At 34.5% G+C, this 19,737-nt stretch overlaps 1 protein-coding gene across 8 annotated transcripts in view; it reads right to left on the reverse strand.

Moving 5' to 3' along the window:
• Window positions 1–2,725: 2,725 nt before the first annotated feature.
• The window catches only part of LOC126832638 (cadherin EGF LAG seven-pass G-type receptor 2), a 57,876-nt gene continuing 40,864 nt past the window's right edge, over window positions 2,726–19,737 (reverse strand). For 4 of the 8 annotated variants that reach the window (XM_050563513.2, XM_050563499.2, XM_056100594.1 and 1 more), the window contains 10 exons: window positions 18,481–18,572; window positions 17,185–17,361; window positions 15,749–15,810; window positions 13,421–13,505; window positions 12,459–12,581; window positions 11,502–11,557; window positions 8,395–8,670; window positions 7,856–7,879; window positions 5,674–6,238; window positions 2,726–4,144 (listed from right to left, as the gene is read on the reverse strand). In XM_050563513.2, coding sequence (XP_050419470.1) covers window positions 4,076–4,144; window positions 5,674–6,238; window positions 7,856–7,879; window positions 8,395–8,670; window positions 11,502–11,557; window positions 12,459–12,581; window positions 13,421–13,505; window positions 15,749–15,810; window positions 17,185–17,361; window positions 18,481–18,572 — 1,529 coding nt within the window. In that variant the 3' untranslated portion in view covers window positions 2,726–4,075. Of the gene's footprint in view, window positions 4,145–5,673; window positions 6,239–7,855; window positions 7,880–8,394; window positions 8,671–11,501; window positions 11,558–12,458; window positions 12,582–13,420; window positions 13,506–15,748; window positions 15,811–17,184; window positions 18,461–18,480; window positions 19,250–19,737 lie in introns of those variants that run through there. The other 4 variants (XM_050563527.2, XM_050563535.2, XM_050563519.2 and 1 more) reach the window with 4 other exon arrangements.

The raw sequence follows: 19,737 nt of genomic DNA on the forward strand, positions 1-19,737 counted from the left end.
TTTATTAAATAATATTATTAAAAGATATTATTTTAATATACAATTTACTATTCCATTTTTGATAGGATTTATTTTTAAGTATTTTGTGAGTTTAGACGCAAATTGTTGTGTGACCTATATAATTACCTCCCTTTCTTTTACCAAACTTTTCCTGGAATTGATACGGAATGTATCAACTTCGCGCCAGTAGAGATAATTCCTTTGTTCTGTAAAGGCGTGTTTCATGTCGTTTTCATTATACCCATTATTTTAGGGTTTATTCATATTAATATGTTATTATTACTCTTATTTTGTATATACTGCAAGAAATTGTATATATTTGGAACCTTGTTGGGTAATATTTTAAGACCGATAAATCGATTATTCTGTTCTTGTCTGTTCGTTTAACTTACCACAGTTGAGTACGTAACACTATTAAAAGTGGGTTCGCCCGAATGTATATCCGTCACACCTTTTGGAACACAACACAATTGAGGTTGATACTTTGTCTAGATAATCAATTGGTGAATGTAGAATGTTCAAACGTGCAGTAGATGTTCGCCAGGTTCGTGGCTGAACCGCGCTCCCGAGCTTTTCCAGTCTAGTACACGACTCTCTTGACCACGAGGTGAGCGAGCTCTGTGGCGACGGGATTGCGTTAAAGTGACCATCTTGAGACCCGCTTTCGGTCGAGAGCACGGTGCGAATATATATCTCCTCTCAGAGTTTGGGAAATAAGCGGTAAAGTCGACAACCCGACATCACTACATCACGACATTATAACCCGACATCACGACATTTTTAACCCGACACTACATTTCCACCCGACATCACGACATTAAGAATGTCGTAATGTCGCGTAAAAATGTCGTATTGTCGCGTAAAAATGTCATGATGTCGAGTTGTAGTGATGTCGGGTTGTCGACTTTATTTATCAATGTTGAAGCGGCCATGAATAATAGAGTGCTGTCCCTTGCCGAGATCAAGTCAGCACTCACTATCGCATCCTTCACTAAGAATACTTAGCCTTCACTAACTGCGAATCAAGCTGGTCCCCACTACCAAATTCGCTGGGTGACAATGACTTGTGTGTAATCACGTGCTCGGTATGGTGTAATTCGAGCCCTCGATAAATAAAATGAATTGAAAGTAGTCTATTTTTAGTAACCCATTTCTTTGCTCAAAATAAAAATGCTTCTATCTTATCTAAAGTATGTAATCGTGAATGTGCCAGAAAATAATAAGTAGATTTAAAGAGCCACAGAAACCTACTTTCCGGTGATGTATGACACAATAACTGAAATTTCGTATTAAGACACGTATTTTGACATTAAACACTCGCCCCACCCCACCACTCTCTTTAATTCAGCCAGTGAAGGCTACCAAACATGTATCAATTTTAATTTTAAAAAGTATATATGCATTCCGCCGAAAATATAATAAATACATTTCAAGAGAGGATTAACTTTACTTTTCAGTATAGATATACGGAATTTTGGATTAAGCCTCGCATTTTTATTTGAAATACCGCCCCCCCCCCCTTCACATTTCAAGGCAAGTAAATATAAATGTGCCAGAACATTATTTATATATTTGAAAAGAACAGTGAACGTGCTTTCTACTGATATGTAGCATGATATCTGGAATTTCGTATTAAGACCCATAATTAGGTAGTTAGGGCCAGCTTGATTCGCAGTTAGTGATGGGTAATTATTCTTAGTGAAGGATGAGATAGTGAGGGCTGACTTGTACTCGCAGCCGCTTCAACATTGATAAATAATGTCGACAACCCAACATCACGACAACCCGAGATCACGACATTATTACGCGACAATACGACATTCTTACGCTACATTACGACATTCTTAATGTCGTGGTGTCGGGTGAAAATGTCGTAGTGTCGGGTTAAAAATGTCGTGATGTCGGGTTGTTGTGATGTCGTGATGTCGGGTTGTCGCCTTGTGAAGGGCGACACCACGACATAACGACATGATACCAATCAGCCACAATAGAGATACGCGTGTAGGGATTCCGGCAAAATATGTTTGTCCGAGGGTCCCTGACCAGAAAAGACGCTAAAGGGTGAATTTGGGGTCCAGAAAGTCCTTTGGAACAGAAAACCTTTTTGCGCGGCGATATATCTTTCACACTAGTGATATATCATATAAATTTTGTTGCGGTGAACATGGGCGTGTTATTCGAGTGGTCAGTGCCGACATAGAAAGTTTTTCTTGCATGTAGATCCAGGGAGTAATGGAGCTCTTTCTCGCCCAATTTTTAGATAAATCGGAGTGAAACGTTTGAAATTGGAGCCCGAAAATCGCCCCAAAGACCGATGTTCGTTTAATTACCGGTCGCGACGCTGCTATGACTGACACGTTGTGTAGAATCGCATGTACATCGCAGGGGACTCAAAAGTTTCCACTTTTTCTTTCTCGATGGTTTTATATGGAATCGGATTGACTGAATCCATTATTTGCTACTGGCTTATTGTTAGCATGGCGGATTTTGAGTAACTAGCTAATTAAAATAAAAGCTTCGAGAAAAAAAAACTTATCGAGAAAAACTTGGGTCCCCAACTTACTTTGGTCGCCGGACTGAAATAATCAGATCTGCATTCTCCTGCAGCGAAATCAGGGATAAGAACTACAGTCCTGCTGAATTGTCAGGTGTCAACTATGGACAATAAGGAAGGGATTTAGTATATCAACCGAATAACTTGTAATAACATAATTACAAACATAAATTAAAAATTATATTATTATTATTGATAAATAAATTATTTTCGTACAATTATTCACATGGTATGCATTTTATCATAAAAATAATGTTTCACTAATATTATGTACAATATATACATGTATATGATATGAAACTGATATTAAATATACAACAATGGTGGGACTTAATATACAAATTACTCTTAACAAAATTAAATACAATGATCTTTATACATTTAACACTATTATCATCATTTCGTTTAATTCGTTTTATTTTCCGAGTTTTACTGTATTCGGAGTGACAACAGAATAATCGAAAGGAAACTAGCATCTATTTATTATCATACAATGGCTTTCGAAGTGGGGGTATATCATAAATGTGAAAATGGGTAAATTGTCTTCTAGATACATTGCTTAACACAAAAGCAAAATGTTCCCATACTCTAACTTGGCCAAGTATAATACCAAGCAAGATCATGGGGTCTATCCAATTACCAATTTTGGATGAATTTTGATATTTATATCATCAAAATCAAATAAATGTGACTTTTCACATGGAGCCGTTATTCACGGGAACTTACATGTGAACCTGCAATATACAATGATCCATTTACTTGAATGTGACCTTTAATTTGAAAATTTTGCACCGCTTTTATTAAACATGAGAAAAAATGTAGGACAAGTGAATGCCCGTAAGGTCAAGAGATCAAGTTGATATACAACAGTCTTTTTGCTTACATGTGAACCTGATAATCATACACGTGAACCTGTTAATATACAAAGGTCTAACTCCATACATGTGAACCTGTTACTATATAAAAGTATATTTCCTTACATGTTAACCTGTTAATATATAAAGGTATATATCCTTACATGTGAATCTTTTATTATATAAATATATACGTGTATATAATAAGCTTTTCGGTGTAGAATTAGATAGCCTTAAATCAATCACTTATACTCAAATATGTAAACATTGATTTATTCTTGGGAATGGATATACGTACTGGTTTTTGTCGACCATTATAGTTTCCCTGCCGTTGTGAACTTAGAAGGGACACTGGTAATTTCACACATAGGTTATTTACAAAACGGTTATTTCCTAAACCAAATCACGTATTAGTAGAAAACCAATCACAGCCCGTTCTTTACACAGAGCGTTGAAACCAATCACAAGACACAACACATCTACTCTATTCACTATCTGTGCATTTGAAAACAGCTGTTTTTATTGGTCACTGTGGGTTTACGCAAAACGTTGTAAACATGCTATCATGAATATGCATCAATTAATTATTATCACAATCATTGGGTTATTTTTGACTGGCGTAGGATTATTTTACTTCAACCAATCACATGTCTTCACAATATTATTATTAGAAATAAACCGTGATTTCCGGTTTCTCCTCGATTGGGACTATCTCAACATCATTGTCAAAACTTTGCTGAAAAATATCAAAAAAGAGAATATTATAATTTGCATTATTTAGATTATAATTAGAAAACATTATTCATACAATTAACTAATCAATTATCTTAATCTGGAATCGCAAATCCATATCAGGATGTGTAATTCTACGATATTTAAATTATCTCCCACGCCAGATGAACTAATGGGGGTATGCCATACGCCATTATCTATTCAAAAAATTGTTTTGACTTTTCTGTTTTTTATTTTTTGATGTGATGACTAACTAATTGTTGGCAATTTCTAGAATTTTCGACGTGATCAATAATAAATTTTAGGTTTCTAGATGTGCACCATTATAAATTTTAGTAATCAATTACAGACAGATGAGGTGGGTTGGATGGCCGAATGGTTAGCACGCGGGCGTTGTATCATAAGGCCTGTCATTGAGTCAACTGGCGTGGTTTCAAATCCTCGACTGTACGTGACAAGGAGTATGGTTGCCTGTCCAGCCTCGTGGGTTTTCTCCGGGTCCTCCGGGTCCTCCCACTGCTAAAGACCCCTACGCGCAAGCGAAATGACCTAGTCTGAGTCGAGTGGACGTTGAAACCATCTCTCTCTCTCTCTCTCTCTCTCTCTCTACAGACAGATGAGAAAGAGAGAGAGAGAGGGGGAAAGAGTTTAACTAGGTCATTTTGGGACTAACTTGGTCATTTCGGGACTAACACATGGTTCAATTTTATTTCAATAATTCGCTTGCGCGTATTGGGTCTTTAGCAGTCGGGAAAAACCAGAGGACCCGGGGAAAACCCACGAGGTTTAATAGGCGACCCTACTCCTTGTCACGTAAAATCGAACTATCGAAACCACACTAATTGATTCAATGACAGGCCTTATGATACAGCGCGCACGTGCTAACCATTCGGCCACCAACACCCACTACAGACAATTGTATAGATATAAATTTGACAAATATACACTATGGTCTATATGGCTTAATTAGGAAAAGTGTGCAACTAAGGGTGCAAAGGTTAATGAATTAATGTTAAAAGAACTGGTAAAGTATTGAGGTGTAGCTAGGAAAGTGAGAAATATCTTCCTCCAATATTCAAATGAAATAATGACTGTTAACAGTTTATATTTATTTTTCTTAGGTCCATATCTCTGCGAGAACCAAGATAGCGCCATATTGCTGTCAGAAGGAAAGTTGGTACATCAGTGTAATTTGAAAAGGTTGTTAAATCTATAGAATCGAGCCTGGATTCAAAGGACAGTTTAGTTTATGATGCTTTGACTACTAGTGTTTGTTAGACAACACGAAGACATACAACAATAATATAGGAAACGTTCTCACACCCGCAGTCAATTTTTTAATCGCCAAGACACCACTGAAGTTCCAGCGCTAGAAGTACAGATGGCCTTTGCGAGTTCCAGTAAAATAACCACAACTTTTGAAAATACTTTGAATCCAGGTTCTAGAACACTAACCTTGACCTGGTCATACAGAATCATGTTATCATTAGCCAATCATGCAGGGGTTGGACAAATAATAACAACAATACGTACCAACGTTTTTACTGTAGGGATACATACCATAGACGCCACCGACGGAACTTGGCCATTATTATCCCATGACATCATATGCATAGCTGGTCGTTTATTGTTTCCACCAACCAACGCCTTTTTACTATTCACAGATTCGCTGTTAATACTTTCCGAACTAATACTATCTTTAAAGGTACCGAGGGAGCCATTCTCGTAACCGTTTTCGTAGTTATGGCTGTCATAGTTGTTATTTATCGGATGGTCATCAACGTTTCTATAGACGCCGGAATTGGTCTTGTAAGCATCATAAGGTATAACCGATGTTTCAATGTGTATCTCATCCATGTCTCTATCTGTCTCAGAATCGCTGTGCACGTAACCGTAATTAATTCGGTCATCGTTAAAGGGATTTTCCTGGATAGTAGTGGCGCCTTGATCAGAAGTTTCGTCGATGTTGCCATGATAATCGATGTTAATGAGACCTGGGTTGTTTCTTGCTGGAGGGTTTGATTTGAAAGCCAATCCCTTGGGATTATTTGATCGGTTTAGTTTGGCCTTGCTTAGGTGTTCTGAGCTTTGCTGTCTTCTGAAAAACAAAACAACCCTCTTACATTAAGGATGACAAGTATTTAAAGAAAGCTAGCTTCGAGTTTTTGTTTTTGATGCTAACAACCGGCGATCTAAACATTTATTTTAAAATTCCTGTAAATGACTTGTGAATGGATCAAACATTTTGAAAATAAAAAGCAAAAACATTAAAGATTTTCAGTCTTTCCAATGAAACATTCTGACACAATCTGATAAATAACTAGGAATACAGGAAAACTGATCGTAATAATAATTTCCATCTCTGAAAGCAAGGATCTTAGTCTATAAGGTTAATTTTCATATAATCGGCAAATATGACAGTATATGTTTGTATTTCTAATGAGAAACTAATAAGCGTAATGTAGAAGCTATAAATTAACGAAATAAAATAGTTTAGATTCTTGGAACCAACTGGAAGCCAGGCGTTCTGGCCTGATTCCTTTTTACAATATGCTCTAATTAATCAATATATTTTTTATAGTATTCTAAATATTCACACGTCTGCAAAACATCTTCCAAGTAGGCAGACGTATAATTGACAATTTACATTTAGCTGTCAACACGCGAGAAAATAAAACTTGTAAAATTTCTAGAAATAAAGCAATATTAACGGTTCATCGACTAACAAATCATAATGTCATCAACTGTAGTCACGCATAAATGAACCCAAAATATTTTAATAGAAAAATATCGTATAGCTCGGTTTTGATCTATAACGACTAATAAGTTTTATTAACCCCTTTTAGTGTAATAAAATGGTTTTAATAATAATTGATCAAGTACAGTCACATCATATTAATGATAATAGTTCGTCTCATGAACTCAATCATAAAGCGGGGTTTATATACAGGATGTAGTTTTGAATAATGGTTGACCATTTGGAATAAAATAATCGAAATAATCCGCTATTCATCCCTTACCAACTAAATTTCATATACGCTGGAGTTGAAATGAATGATGTTTTAAGGCACGTACAGAACCAATACTTTTTCGGTACAATTTAAAACTGCTGCCTTCAATTTTGATAATGGCGAAATTAGTCATTCTCGGATGTCACCAGTGACCTCAACTTTCCACCATAAAGTAGCTGTCAGTAACAACCGAAAATGACCATAGACACACGCATAATCGGTGGATAAAACCAAAACATAGTTGGGTGATTTTGAAAGTGAAATGAAGTGATTTTTACTTTTCCCCAACACGTTACTTGGTTATTCTTAGACTACAACCACAGACCACGACTGTGACCAACCCTGGATCTATCCGTTACAAACTATACGACAAAATACTGCACACGGCTTTCACTGAGGTGGTTATAAAACGGTTGTACATCAACCATTACAATAATATAAAATTATAAAGAAGAAGAGAAAAAGGAATGTGTCATGTGTCATTGTTTCTTGAGATTTTCATAGCTAATTAAGAATGGAAATTCGTTGAAAGATTAGGTGCCGATGTGCCATAAATCCTCATTCATTTCATTTCATTTTACACAGGACTCTAATCGATTTATTAATAAAAAATGCTAAAAGTCTGGATATCTTTAAGGGAAATATCTACTGGATTGAAACTACAAACTAGACTATCTACAGGCAGGTTTTTGCGTAGTCTATACCTTAAGTTTTCAAATTCCTCACGTCTGAAATGGGATAGTTGTAAAATAAATTAAAATAGTGGGTAGTTCAAAGCTATGAAAAAGTAGATGTTGACCACAAAGAGAATACTGAAAATCCATGTCAATCGATTTTCAGCCCAATTAAAATCAATTCACTAAAGATCGCATAACGAGTACAAAGCAAAAATAATTCACGAAATTAAATGAAATGAAATGAATGGGGATTGATTAAATCTACTAGGCAGATATTTACAGTGTTTTCAGTACTGTCTTTAGATAAGACATTTTGGACCCGACATTTAAAGATCAGTTAGTTCCTTACACAACCCATTTTAGTACCCACTTTACAGTTTAACTTCTACCAAATTACCTAATGTCACTACAGAATATCTACAGTGAAACAAACATGCAGAGTGACTTAGATTTTACTGAAGAAAACATGGGTGGTCTTAGTGGTATCTAATATATTTCAGTTATCACTCTGTATCTCAACAAATGCATATTTTCCTTTTAAAGACTCTACAGAATATTGTACTTACTTTCTGAAGATGTAGAAGAGTAGAACGATTATTACTATGAACATGATGGCTGCCAATACCCCAAACACGATCGCCAATGTATCATCTTGGCCACCCGCCATAATCACTCCGCCTGTCACGGGCAATTTGGAAAATTCAACAGTAATAATCTTTGATTCTTTTCTTGGCGGTATACCGTTATCCGAAACTTCGATCAACAGGGCATAACTATTTTCTTTTAATTCCTCAGCAAGACCTATGATCGAGACTACACCTTCGTCACTGACGGCAAAGAGACTGGAAATAAATCAAAATATGTATGAACACTTTGAAAGAACAGAACAAAAAAGATTACATCACCTGAAAAAAAATAGACCATTTAAAATATATACGAGAATTTTACTAAAATTACTAATCTCTACAATTGACCCTTTTGAAATCTCTACCTACAGAAATCTAATGTAATACGTGGTCCAATTTTCTTGGAAAGGACATTCTTTAAAGAGCACATGAAACGGATGTTAATTTTGTGTGTAGCCTAATCCCGAAAGTAACAAACCAACTTTAATCCTAATCGGGTCATACTTTACTGAGATAGTGGCATTCTATGTTGTGTGAACTCACGGTAACGATTTCCAAATACTTTGGGGGAATATATCTTTAATGTAAACATGAAAGGCATATATAAATCAACTTTATGTTTGATGGATGATTCTATAAGTGTTTCCATTAATAAATAGATATCAGAATTATGAATTATACTAGACGAGTTTATCATATATCATGTTATGTTATTGTCAACTAACATGTCTTTATGGCCCTTCATTGTTTTAACAAAGTATATTTTAGATAATAGGCGCGAGTGAGAACGAACATGTTGGTCTTTTTCTGTCCATCTGCCTGCAATCGGATAATTATGATTGTTTTATGTAATGAATAATTCAAATGTGGCACAATACAAAGCGGAGCAATGCATATGCAAAACCTGTTTCGACCACGATACCAGTAATTATTCACAGCAAATTGGAGCGGACGTTTTTATACTGATTAACATGAAACAAAAAAAGTACAATGATGATGAGTTAGTTGTATTTTACGTCCGCTTCCACCGAGGTGATATCGCAGACAAGTACAAAAGAGAGTACAGCTTTTATATCTAATGGCCTCTATATGTCTGAAACAATGCTGACGAGTACAGGAGCCAACAATCCTTATTACCTTAAAGAATATGAAGGCCCCGTGATCCACTTTTACAGGGTATATTGTCAGGTATGCAAATTAACCTTGTTTGTGTTCTTAAGGTATTGCTTTTAAGACCTTGAATTATAAATACTTTAAACACCCACAGGATAACAGCTATGGTACATTCGTTGACACGGTTAATATACCCAACCACGATATGATAATATAAATTCATTTTATAGCCTTGCTCAGTGTAACTTTTATATGTATGTAACTCTATGTTTAAAGGTATGTAATAAAGCATAACGTATTCTTAAAATATGTATAATATTTTCAGTGAATTGAAAAATGAAATGCTCCAGTAAAGAGGCTTTTTGATTCATAGAAATTACCTCTAAACATATACACATAAATTGTTCAAACTTGCGGGTTGGCGTTTGACATGCAGTTATTTAGAAAAATATTTTTAAAAAAACACAAAACATGAACAATAACACGAATAGTTATTTTATGGCGTCATTTACTGACGAAAATCCGGTTTCTTTCTTTACATATTATTATTTATCCATTTCGCAATATAAACACAGCCTACCTTTATCTATATTATTATTCACAATATGCATTTCGATGTATTTACTTTCACAGATATTTACATAATTAATTTCAGAACTTCTTGTTATATCGAGTCCAACTTAGAAAATAATCACGGGCTAAACACATTTCTAATTTAAACAACTATCCCATTGAAGTCAAAGCAAAAGGCGAGGCTTATCTACTTCTCAATATAAACACCGTTTATTCCGATTATGATTCACAATATACATTACAATGTATTCAATTTCTCAGAAGATATCCAATGGATTAGAAAAATTCTTTCAATCTTGAGTCCACTGGGCTAAAACACATCTCGAATTTTAAGAAATAGCCCACCGAAGTTAAAGCAAAAAGCGAGACTTTTCACCGTCAATCACCTCTTATCAACCTGTGAAGCGTGGTTTAGCCTAAAGCCATACATTATTGTGTATATACGGATAACAATCTAACATTGCGCACAATAAGTAATGGCCTCTCATAACAACCCAACTAAGGCATCGTAATTTCACGCCAACATTACGTTCGATTATGCCTTCACGCGTAATGCATTGAGATGGGTTCTACAGTGAAGAAACGTTTACAAATGTTGGCAGATTCACAAAAGCTGAATGAATAATGAGCACACTCTGTAGGAAATACAAGAGAAAACGTGACTTTAAAAGGAAATTTTAATGAGGAATTGTGACAACGGTTTTTGTGTTTTTGTTGACAGCTTTAGTAATGAAAAGGCTCAAAAATACTAATAATGTTGGCATCTTTCCGAACATAAGGAAGTAACTGTGGTAATAACAAAATACCTTTTGAAATTACCAAGGCATGTTTTTGAAGCCTTGTATGTGAAGTATTTATTCTATTACTTTATACTGACTGAAGCCGTACTTTATTTTTATTCTTTTTTTTAAGTGCTACTAAGATATTAACGTTATCAAGACTGGTTCGTCAAACTGTTTTATTGGTATGCTGTAAGGGGCTGTACATGACTCTTAGCTATTACCCTCATGTACAACTGGACTTAATACGCCATTATTGAAGTGTTGTGAAAACGTACAAACTGGACAGTGTTTCTGATGATAAGGAAAACTAAACCAGTTTGCATAATAATCGGCGTATGTATTATTGTCTACTCATAATATACCTGATTATGTTCATTAACGTTTTATACACTCTATTGAATTGTCATCGTTATCTCACGTCTCAATATCGAAAATTGGATATCATAAAAATCACACTCCACAATAAAATCTAAATTATCTAATTGAATATTATAAGAACCAATTTAATATATTATTTTAATTAAATACAAATTAAAGCCTTTAAAATTATATCAAATTTAAAAAATATATATATCTTACTCTGTGTAGCTGCGCAGAACAAAAGAGAGTTTGCTGGATTCGTCTTGATCCGTTGCCTGTAATAAAATTATTTTAATAAATCAAATATCACATTAAAATGTCTCGTATATAAAAGTTGGAGCTCTTAAAAGCAACATCTTTCTCCCGCGATATATGGTTATTAAATCTTTTTCATTAGACTGTTTGGCGATACCTTAATACACAATAATTCAATCCATACGACGATAGATTTTAAAGAACCCGATCAGTTTCACTTACGCACATCAAACGCATTAAAATCGTATTAGCCTTTCTATACACCTTTCTATGCAATTACACGCAGCATATTTCATATCACATTACGTAAATATAGTATGGGTTTACGTAACAGAGTAACACATTATCATAAAAAGTACAAACAAAAATCCATGATATTTAGAATATAGTATTTATTTCCGATATAAGTTCATATAACCATGTCTCTCAACTAAAGGTTATTTGCTTATATTATTCTCTTCGTTTTAAAAATACTTTTTGACCCCTTTAATACACCCAAATCGTGCACAACGTCCCTTCTTATAAATAGATATTCTAATTTAATTGAAGTAACGCCAAGCATGACTAAATCCTGATTGATTTATGTATACCGTATAACACAACATCTGACTGAACATTTATGTACAGAAAATCATCTCGACATTACTTAAATGAATTAAGGATATATCTTTAGAAAATTGTGTACAGTGTATCCTTAGATTGATGTCGTGATATGGCGACAAAATAATTAATTAGCCTTTAGTTAAAACCATGACCAATAAGTGAATATATGACTTTAACTTGCCTCAAACCTTGTAGATCATAATGACAATAACTGAATGAATGCGCATTAATTTGTAAATTTTAAATTGTTTGAGTCATATAAATAATAATCTTCAAATTATCATACATAAATCAATAGAATGGTTCAGGCAGACTTACCATTATTGTAGTTAAGATGGCACCATTTTGTCTCTGCGCCGCGACAATTTCTTCCTTTTGTACAATGCTCGGATTATTATCATTCACATCAGAAACTGTAACTTTAACTGTTGCAGTGGCCGTCTGAAATATAAATTCACCATATTTGCTCACACCCGCAACAGAGGGCGTTCGGTCGCGGTTGTAAACATCTATCAAATACCTTAGGCTTCCATCCCCAGTTGTACGTGACAAGGAATGGGGTCGCCTGTCCAACCTCGTTGGTTTTCTCCGGATCCTCCGATTTCCTCCCACTGCTAAAGATCCCTACGTGCAAGCGAATTATTGAAATAAAGTTGAACCTTATGTTAGTCCCGAAATGACCTAGTTTGTGTCGAGTGGACGTTAAACTCCATTTATCTATCCCTCCCCTTAGGCTTCCGACCAAGTTAAAGTTTATCTTCTATATAGTCTCAAATCCATGCCGAGTACTCGTGATTTATTTTGGAAGTCCAACATGGTTACAATTTTTGTGCCAATATTTATACAACATTAAATTACCAACTTTAGCGAGTCTTGTAGGGTTTGAATAGTTGCACTACCATCCAAAAACAAACCCACGCGAATAAACCACGGAATTGTAGTAGAAATATTACAATAGTTCATCATTTATATGGAGGGTGGGAAACGGGTTGATCTAGTTCTTGCATTTGCACTTTATTTCATAAGAACTGTTAACCCTTGATACGGAGCGCGTTCGCTCAAGAACCTCGCTGTTTATCAGTACAAGTCACGAGTTCGTTCCCGTGATATGGAGATGAAGTAGGATCCTTTGACCTTTGAGTTCATTAATGTCACACAGAGTTTGGTCGCCTGAGAAACTCGTTGATTTTCTTAAGTGAATTATTGAAATTAAATATGCCGTATATTAGTCGCGAAATGACCTAGGTAATGTTGCTAGGGCGTTAAACAGCATTACTTACATGTGTGTCATCTGTTGCAGTTATTTGTAGAGTATAATTTCGCTGTGTCTCATAATCTAGAGATTTTTTAACCAGTAGATCACCACTAAAATAACAGAACAATGATCATTAAAAACAAATATTGAACTAGGACTGCGATGCAGTAATGACGGGTTTCACCGGTGCCACGTTACCCTTGAACTTTTGTCACTTCTGGGGCCATACCCTTGAACTTATGTCACATCCCGTACCAATGAAACCCTTAAACAGATTTCCACATAAGCATTGCACACGTGTTATGAAACAGAAGCAGAATCAACTAAATCAGTTACATAATTAATCCAGGACTGAAAAACTGAATTAACCAATGGCGGCCAAGGAAAATTACGGTGACAAAATATGTTGCCATTTTTGATCGAATCAGATGACTCTTTAACATTGGGTAAAATAGTACATAAAAATATTCATAAATAATTTTTTTTTTTTTAAAGACCACGTAAGATCAAAAATCTAAATTACATGTACGTATAGCCCATGGTTACTATATCAACTTTACGGCAACTTCTCACCGTCTGTACAATATAGCACTATCAATACACACGGCAAGTTGACAAGCGTCTGTTGACGGTCCAATTACCACGTGACTGGCCTAATCATAATCGCCGAATTATCGTCTTTCATTTGTGATTGGAATATTTTAGAGTGAATTTCAAATGCCGTATCATGCCGTAGATCCATTTAAGCTGCCTTTGTTTAAATAGGCCACGTGTCAAATGAAGACGACTCAAGAAATTAGCGCATTTACCGGTAATTTGGATAACCCCGTAATACTTGATATACCAAACTTTAGTACAGAAATACAAATGGCGCCAGTCATTTGTCGATATATTCATTATTAGCTATATATAATAATAATCTATACATAAAGAACAACTTTTATCGTAACTCCATTTGAAATTTACAGTGAATATGGAATTTTCCGATGACTATGCATAACATGTACAATAGATCGCCCTCATTTCTCAGTCAATCAACGCTGGGAATCTTATTACCATTTACGGTTACATGTACTACGGGTGTAGTAAATGAGGTTAAACTTCGGCACGAAAATTGCACGGGATCATACGTGGAGTTCTTGGTGCCGTTTGGTGAGTGATTAAACTGTCAATGCAATTGTAAAATACTTTTATTAAAAATAAGATAAACGATTGTTGTTTAAAAGCCAATCAACAAATAATACGAGGCTACTTGATTACAAAAACACTGGTGAGCAATAATTATTGGGTAAATAATAATTATAAACAACTGATGAGTAAAACTTAATGATTTTATACAATTAATGTGTGGGTGTACGATTCTACCATTAGTTCGTTCATGAGGTATTATGCACACGGCGTAAAAAAAGATAATTACCTAATCAACATTCTTAACCCCACTAACACTCATTGCTAACACCGACGTGTAATTTATGACCCATGCCTGTATAACTTTTATAGTCGGATTGATTAATTAATGACAAATATTAACGACACTACACTTTATGTGGAAAAGCGAAGTGCTCGCAGTAAAAAACACATAGCTGGACCGGTATATTATTTACATATTAAAAGTGTTCGTCCAATAAGTTCCATATTGTAAAATATTAATTAAGAGTTCAAGACTTCAAAGTTTAAAAGTTGTAGGCAATCTAAATTGGATCTTAAATTAAAATGAATTACAAAACGAATTATTCCGTAGTCAATTTTTTTATTTAATTAAGAACTAAGGGAGATTAAGGAATCAGTCAGGCGTTAATGAGTACACACGCCGGCTGTATATAGGTAATTAAGGAATAAACATTCCGAATATGCATTCGGTCACTGTGACGTCACTGGCGTCTGAGGGGATTAAGAGTGTTTTCGATAATTGGCAAAGTCGTTTTCACGGGAGGTCCATTTTTACGACTTTGAGTGAAGATAACTGAATTAATTTCAATCAGATTGGTGTGAACTTGCCGTAAAGTTGATATAGTAACCATTGGCTACACATATCCAAAAGTTCCCAAACCCATCTTATGTGCACTTTAAAAATATCTCCGATGATTCGTCGAAAATCAAAAATCTAAAGAACCGTAGCTATGTGCCTTGTCTCTGGCTATACTTTTTACCGCGGTATCCTGGTCATGTTTGTTTCGCTTCATACTTTCTGCTATCAACCGTATCATAATCATTATTAAATTGACAGAAAACTCACCGGGCCCATTAGTGTATTCAAACCAAATATACAGTGTGTGATACCCAGCAAATTTTACATAAACTTCATTTGACAGAATTCATTATAGTAATAAAATAACGACTGTCAGATTTTTACCTTTGTGGATTAACATCAAATATACTGGAAGCCGTTCTTAATGCAAAAGTTACAGTGTCATCCTGAAAAATAATGTTATAGATACTAAAATTGTTAAATAACAACAAAATCATTATTATTATTATTATTTTAAAATGGGTGTTTGGAGGTAGAGTGGTCTGTCATCGATTCACGTTTCGTGGTTCTCTGGTTTCTTCCAACTGCTTAAGTGAATTGATTAGTCCCGAAATAACCCAGTTTGTGTTCACTTGACGTTAAATTCTCTTTCTCTCACCTTCCCCTTTCTTAACAAACTGCAGTGAATAACTGATTCGCTTTGGCATTTCTGATTGTGTGATGCTGTATTGTAGATATAAAAGTGCACTGGTAACACCCAATGCCGATTATGCTATTCGAATATTCGAAATTATTTGAACCAATCAAATTTTCATCCAGTTCTCTTTTAGTGCGCATTTTCAGATTCCTGGAAACTACGAAATCAATCTTTCAAATTTTAAATCAATATATTTTCCATCATTTGTTGTTTATTTGTTTTGAATATTAGATGTTTTCATTGAATAATTAGTAAAGTGAACATTTTATAGAAGACAAAAAATCGTATTGCAACCGGATTAAAATACAGATCTAAATTTCGTTTCATTTTTAATACTTTCGATAAACTCGGGTTTATTCAAAAACTCTTTCATACCGCAAATGAAACGAAATTTGAACTATAAAAAAAAGAAACAAACCTTAAGCTAAAACATTTTAAGAATCCAGACTTTTCATTCGTTGGGAGTTAATATTCTAACATTTTTTTTTAGCTCTTAGCCAATGAAAGTGTGACATTCTAATAATATTTTAATTTAAGTTCTGTTCCAACTGGGCTAATGTTACGCTTTTGAGAATCAGACTGTCTTAGCCGACATGAAATAACGGATACCATAAACCAGATCGAATATCCTTGAAAAACTATTCAATGTATGTGTGAGCAGTGGCGGATGACCTATTGCACACTTTGGGGGGTTCCTTAGAAAGTTAGAATACAGAATATTTTTTTTAACAAGTACACTTCTCAGTAAAAAATAACTAAATTAAACTATTGTATAACTGTTGCTTTTATTTTATTTATATCATATTTCAATTTCAATATTTTTATTATGTTTGCGTTTGTATATCATATCAATTGAATAGTATAAATCAAATCTTGAGTTCCACTATGACGCAAATGTGGCTGAACTATTTGACTTTGGAGGTGACTTCAGTACAGTAATTACAAGTAAAACAACTAAGTTTGCTGAACAACAGTGATTTGAGATAGAACTTTTCTATTTAACCTACGTATTCATAAGTTTTATATACAATTTTGTAATTCAATTGGAACCCCATTTACTTAAGTGCGCCATGGCCCCCATGCGCCTTAATCCTGCACTGTGTGAGAGGGCTAGTTTACTTACAATATCATTGTCTTTAACTGATAGAGTAAGAATTGTTGTAAGAATAGGTGTTGACTCTGGTACTGATAGATAGTAGTTAGTCCTTTCAAACATTGGTGGACTAGTAGTATTACTATCTAATACTCGAATCTGTAATATCGCTGTTCCCTTTCTTAAACTATTATCTACTTGAATTGCCTGCAAAAATAATCAAACATCTCGGTATAAGCATGATTTACAAATACGAAGACACGGTAGCATGTGTGTATAACAATGTTTTTACCGTTCTTGTTTTGAAAGATCGCCACCTCAATTCGATTCACGTTCGTGTGTCACTTCACGTGGCTCCTCCTCAACACTTTACTCCATACTTTAAAAAGGGTATTTGTCCTAAACGTTGTACTTTCCATCTCACTCGATCCAACACTTGGATATTTTGGAGGGTCAGGAACTGGTCTCCTAGCTCAACTCATCTTGTTATTGGGTGCGAAGCTCTTCGACAAATAACTCAGACGCTGCCAAGTCATGTATGATCGACATGAAAAATGGTATGCTTGTTTATTGGACAATTGTGCATCGATTGCCGGATAAGTCACAATTTCAGCATGGCTACGATGACGTCATGGTCAGTTCCTGGAACCATCCTTGTTTTAACAAGAGTGATGGCCAAAGAAACAGTTTGTATAGCCATTATAACAATTATCTCCAGAAGTTGATTAAATACCTGTGCTTACCCTTCATAATTATTGATGTTACACGCCAATTTTCTTCTGACGAGGCAAAAAAAATATATATATACTTATCTCCCTTTACTCGTTACGGTATCCCAAATTATTCTCAGATAAGCAAAATATTTGCCTTAATATTTGATATTTGAGGTTTGGATATATCTAAATTTGGATTTTAAGGCTGGGGGTAAAATATCGTGGTTTCTATTCCAATCATGTACGTGACAATGAGTCAGGTAGGAGGCAGGGTGGGTTCATCTTGACATTATTCGTGGCGGGGTGGGGCGATTTAGATCATAAGATCTATCAATGATTCAAGTAGTCGTCGCCAGCACAACCTCGTGAGTGTTCTGTAGTTAGCTCCCACTGCGAACTATTGTAATAAATATATACCATTTACTCCCAAAATGATCCTGATTGTATTGAGCCAAAGTTAAACCCCTCTTTTTACCTAATATATTCTTGGAACTGGACAAATCAACAAAAAGGGTATCACAAATTTATATTTAGACAAAAATATAGCTAAAATAATAAATACCAAATATTGTTGATGGAGTGGCTACTAATACAGAATTTAAATTGCACTTACCTCTACCATGAGAGAATATGTTTTAGCAGTTGGAGTTTGTTTAACTTTTACCTCACCAGATGTTCCATCAATCTCAAATACATTATCCTCATCTGTTAGCGGTATTAAATAAAGGCATTCCGATTTAATAATTATATAATTATTCAATGAACAGAACACTTCAATATCATTCACAGTTTATCTTAGCATATAAAAGCTACAACATTATCTACTACGGACATAAACTACACTACGTGTATTATTGTGATAGTTTCGTAAATTGTGTATGACCAAATAAACATTTCGTTTATTTGAAATTCATGTTACATGATTATGGATTTCCAAAGTTTGAATGTGAACTTTTACAGCAATCGTTAATTTCGTTCCAATAAGTTTCAATGATTCTAAGTAATTCTCTACACCATTAAAAGTTTGAAAATTAGCTACTAGACAATGCGTTAAAGTGAAAAGAAAAAGATTTGGGAAAAAAGCAATAGAATTCATGCTATAGACCGGGCAGCATTAAAGAGGCTTTAGAATTTTAAAGATCTACGTGGGTCAATAAAACAGTTGATTGTGACTCGACTATACAGTTGTATACTGAGAGTGTTCCAAGATATACGTTTTATAATCTCGTGCTAGTCGTTCTCATATTAGACGCCCATGATGAATGGTAGATCACTTCTTGGATTTCCAGGTTACATCTATTTTACGTTTAAAGGTCTAAAACCTCTTTGTAGGTAAATGAGATAAATGTGTAAAGGTAGTTTAAAACAATACGTCTACTAGTATATATGTATATATATATATATATATATATAATCCCTCCTGGCATATAACAAAATATTTATAAACTCTTCACAAATTTCTATTTTTATTTGAATTTGACGTGGATTGCAAGAAAGACTTATATTTCTATATCTCTTTTATTTGGTTAAATTATCAATTTTATTTGATTTTATAATGTTGATATAATTTAGGAGATGAGAATTTAATTTGTCTTACTTGAAAACTTTATGTCTATGGGTTAAGGCAATGTTGAGATATAATTGATTGTTCACCAACTGTCGACATATTTAGCCCAAAATGAAACTAGAAATAGTAACAAACCGATTTCCGCTTAAACTTTCGAAACAAAAACATTAAACGTATAGACAAAGTAACCAAAGTATAAACAAAATTTGTTAGTTACGTGAAGTCCACAAACGTTAAGTTTTATCGAGTGTTCTTCCGAAAGGGCATATCTGTCTCGTGCAGGGTTTTTTTTTGTTTTTGTTT

Source organism: Patella vulgata, chromosome 1 (assembly GCF_932274485.2).
Source record: "Patella vulgata chromosome 1, xgPatVulg1.2, whole genome shotgun sequence".
NCBI classification, from domain to species: Eukaryota; Metazoa; Mollusca; class Gastropoda; family Patellidae; genus Patella; species Patella vulgata.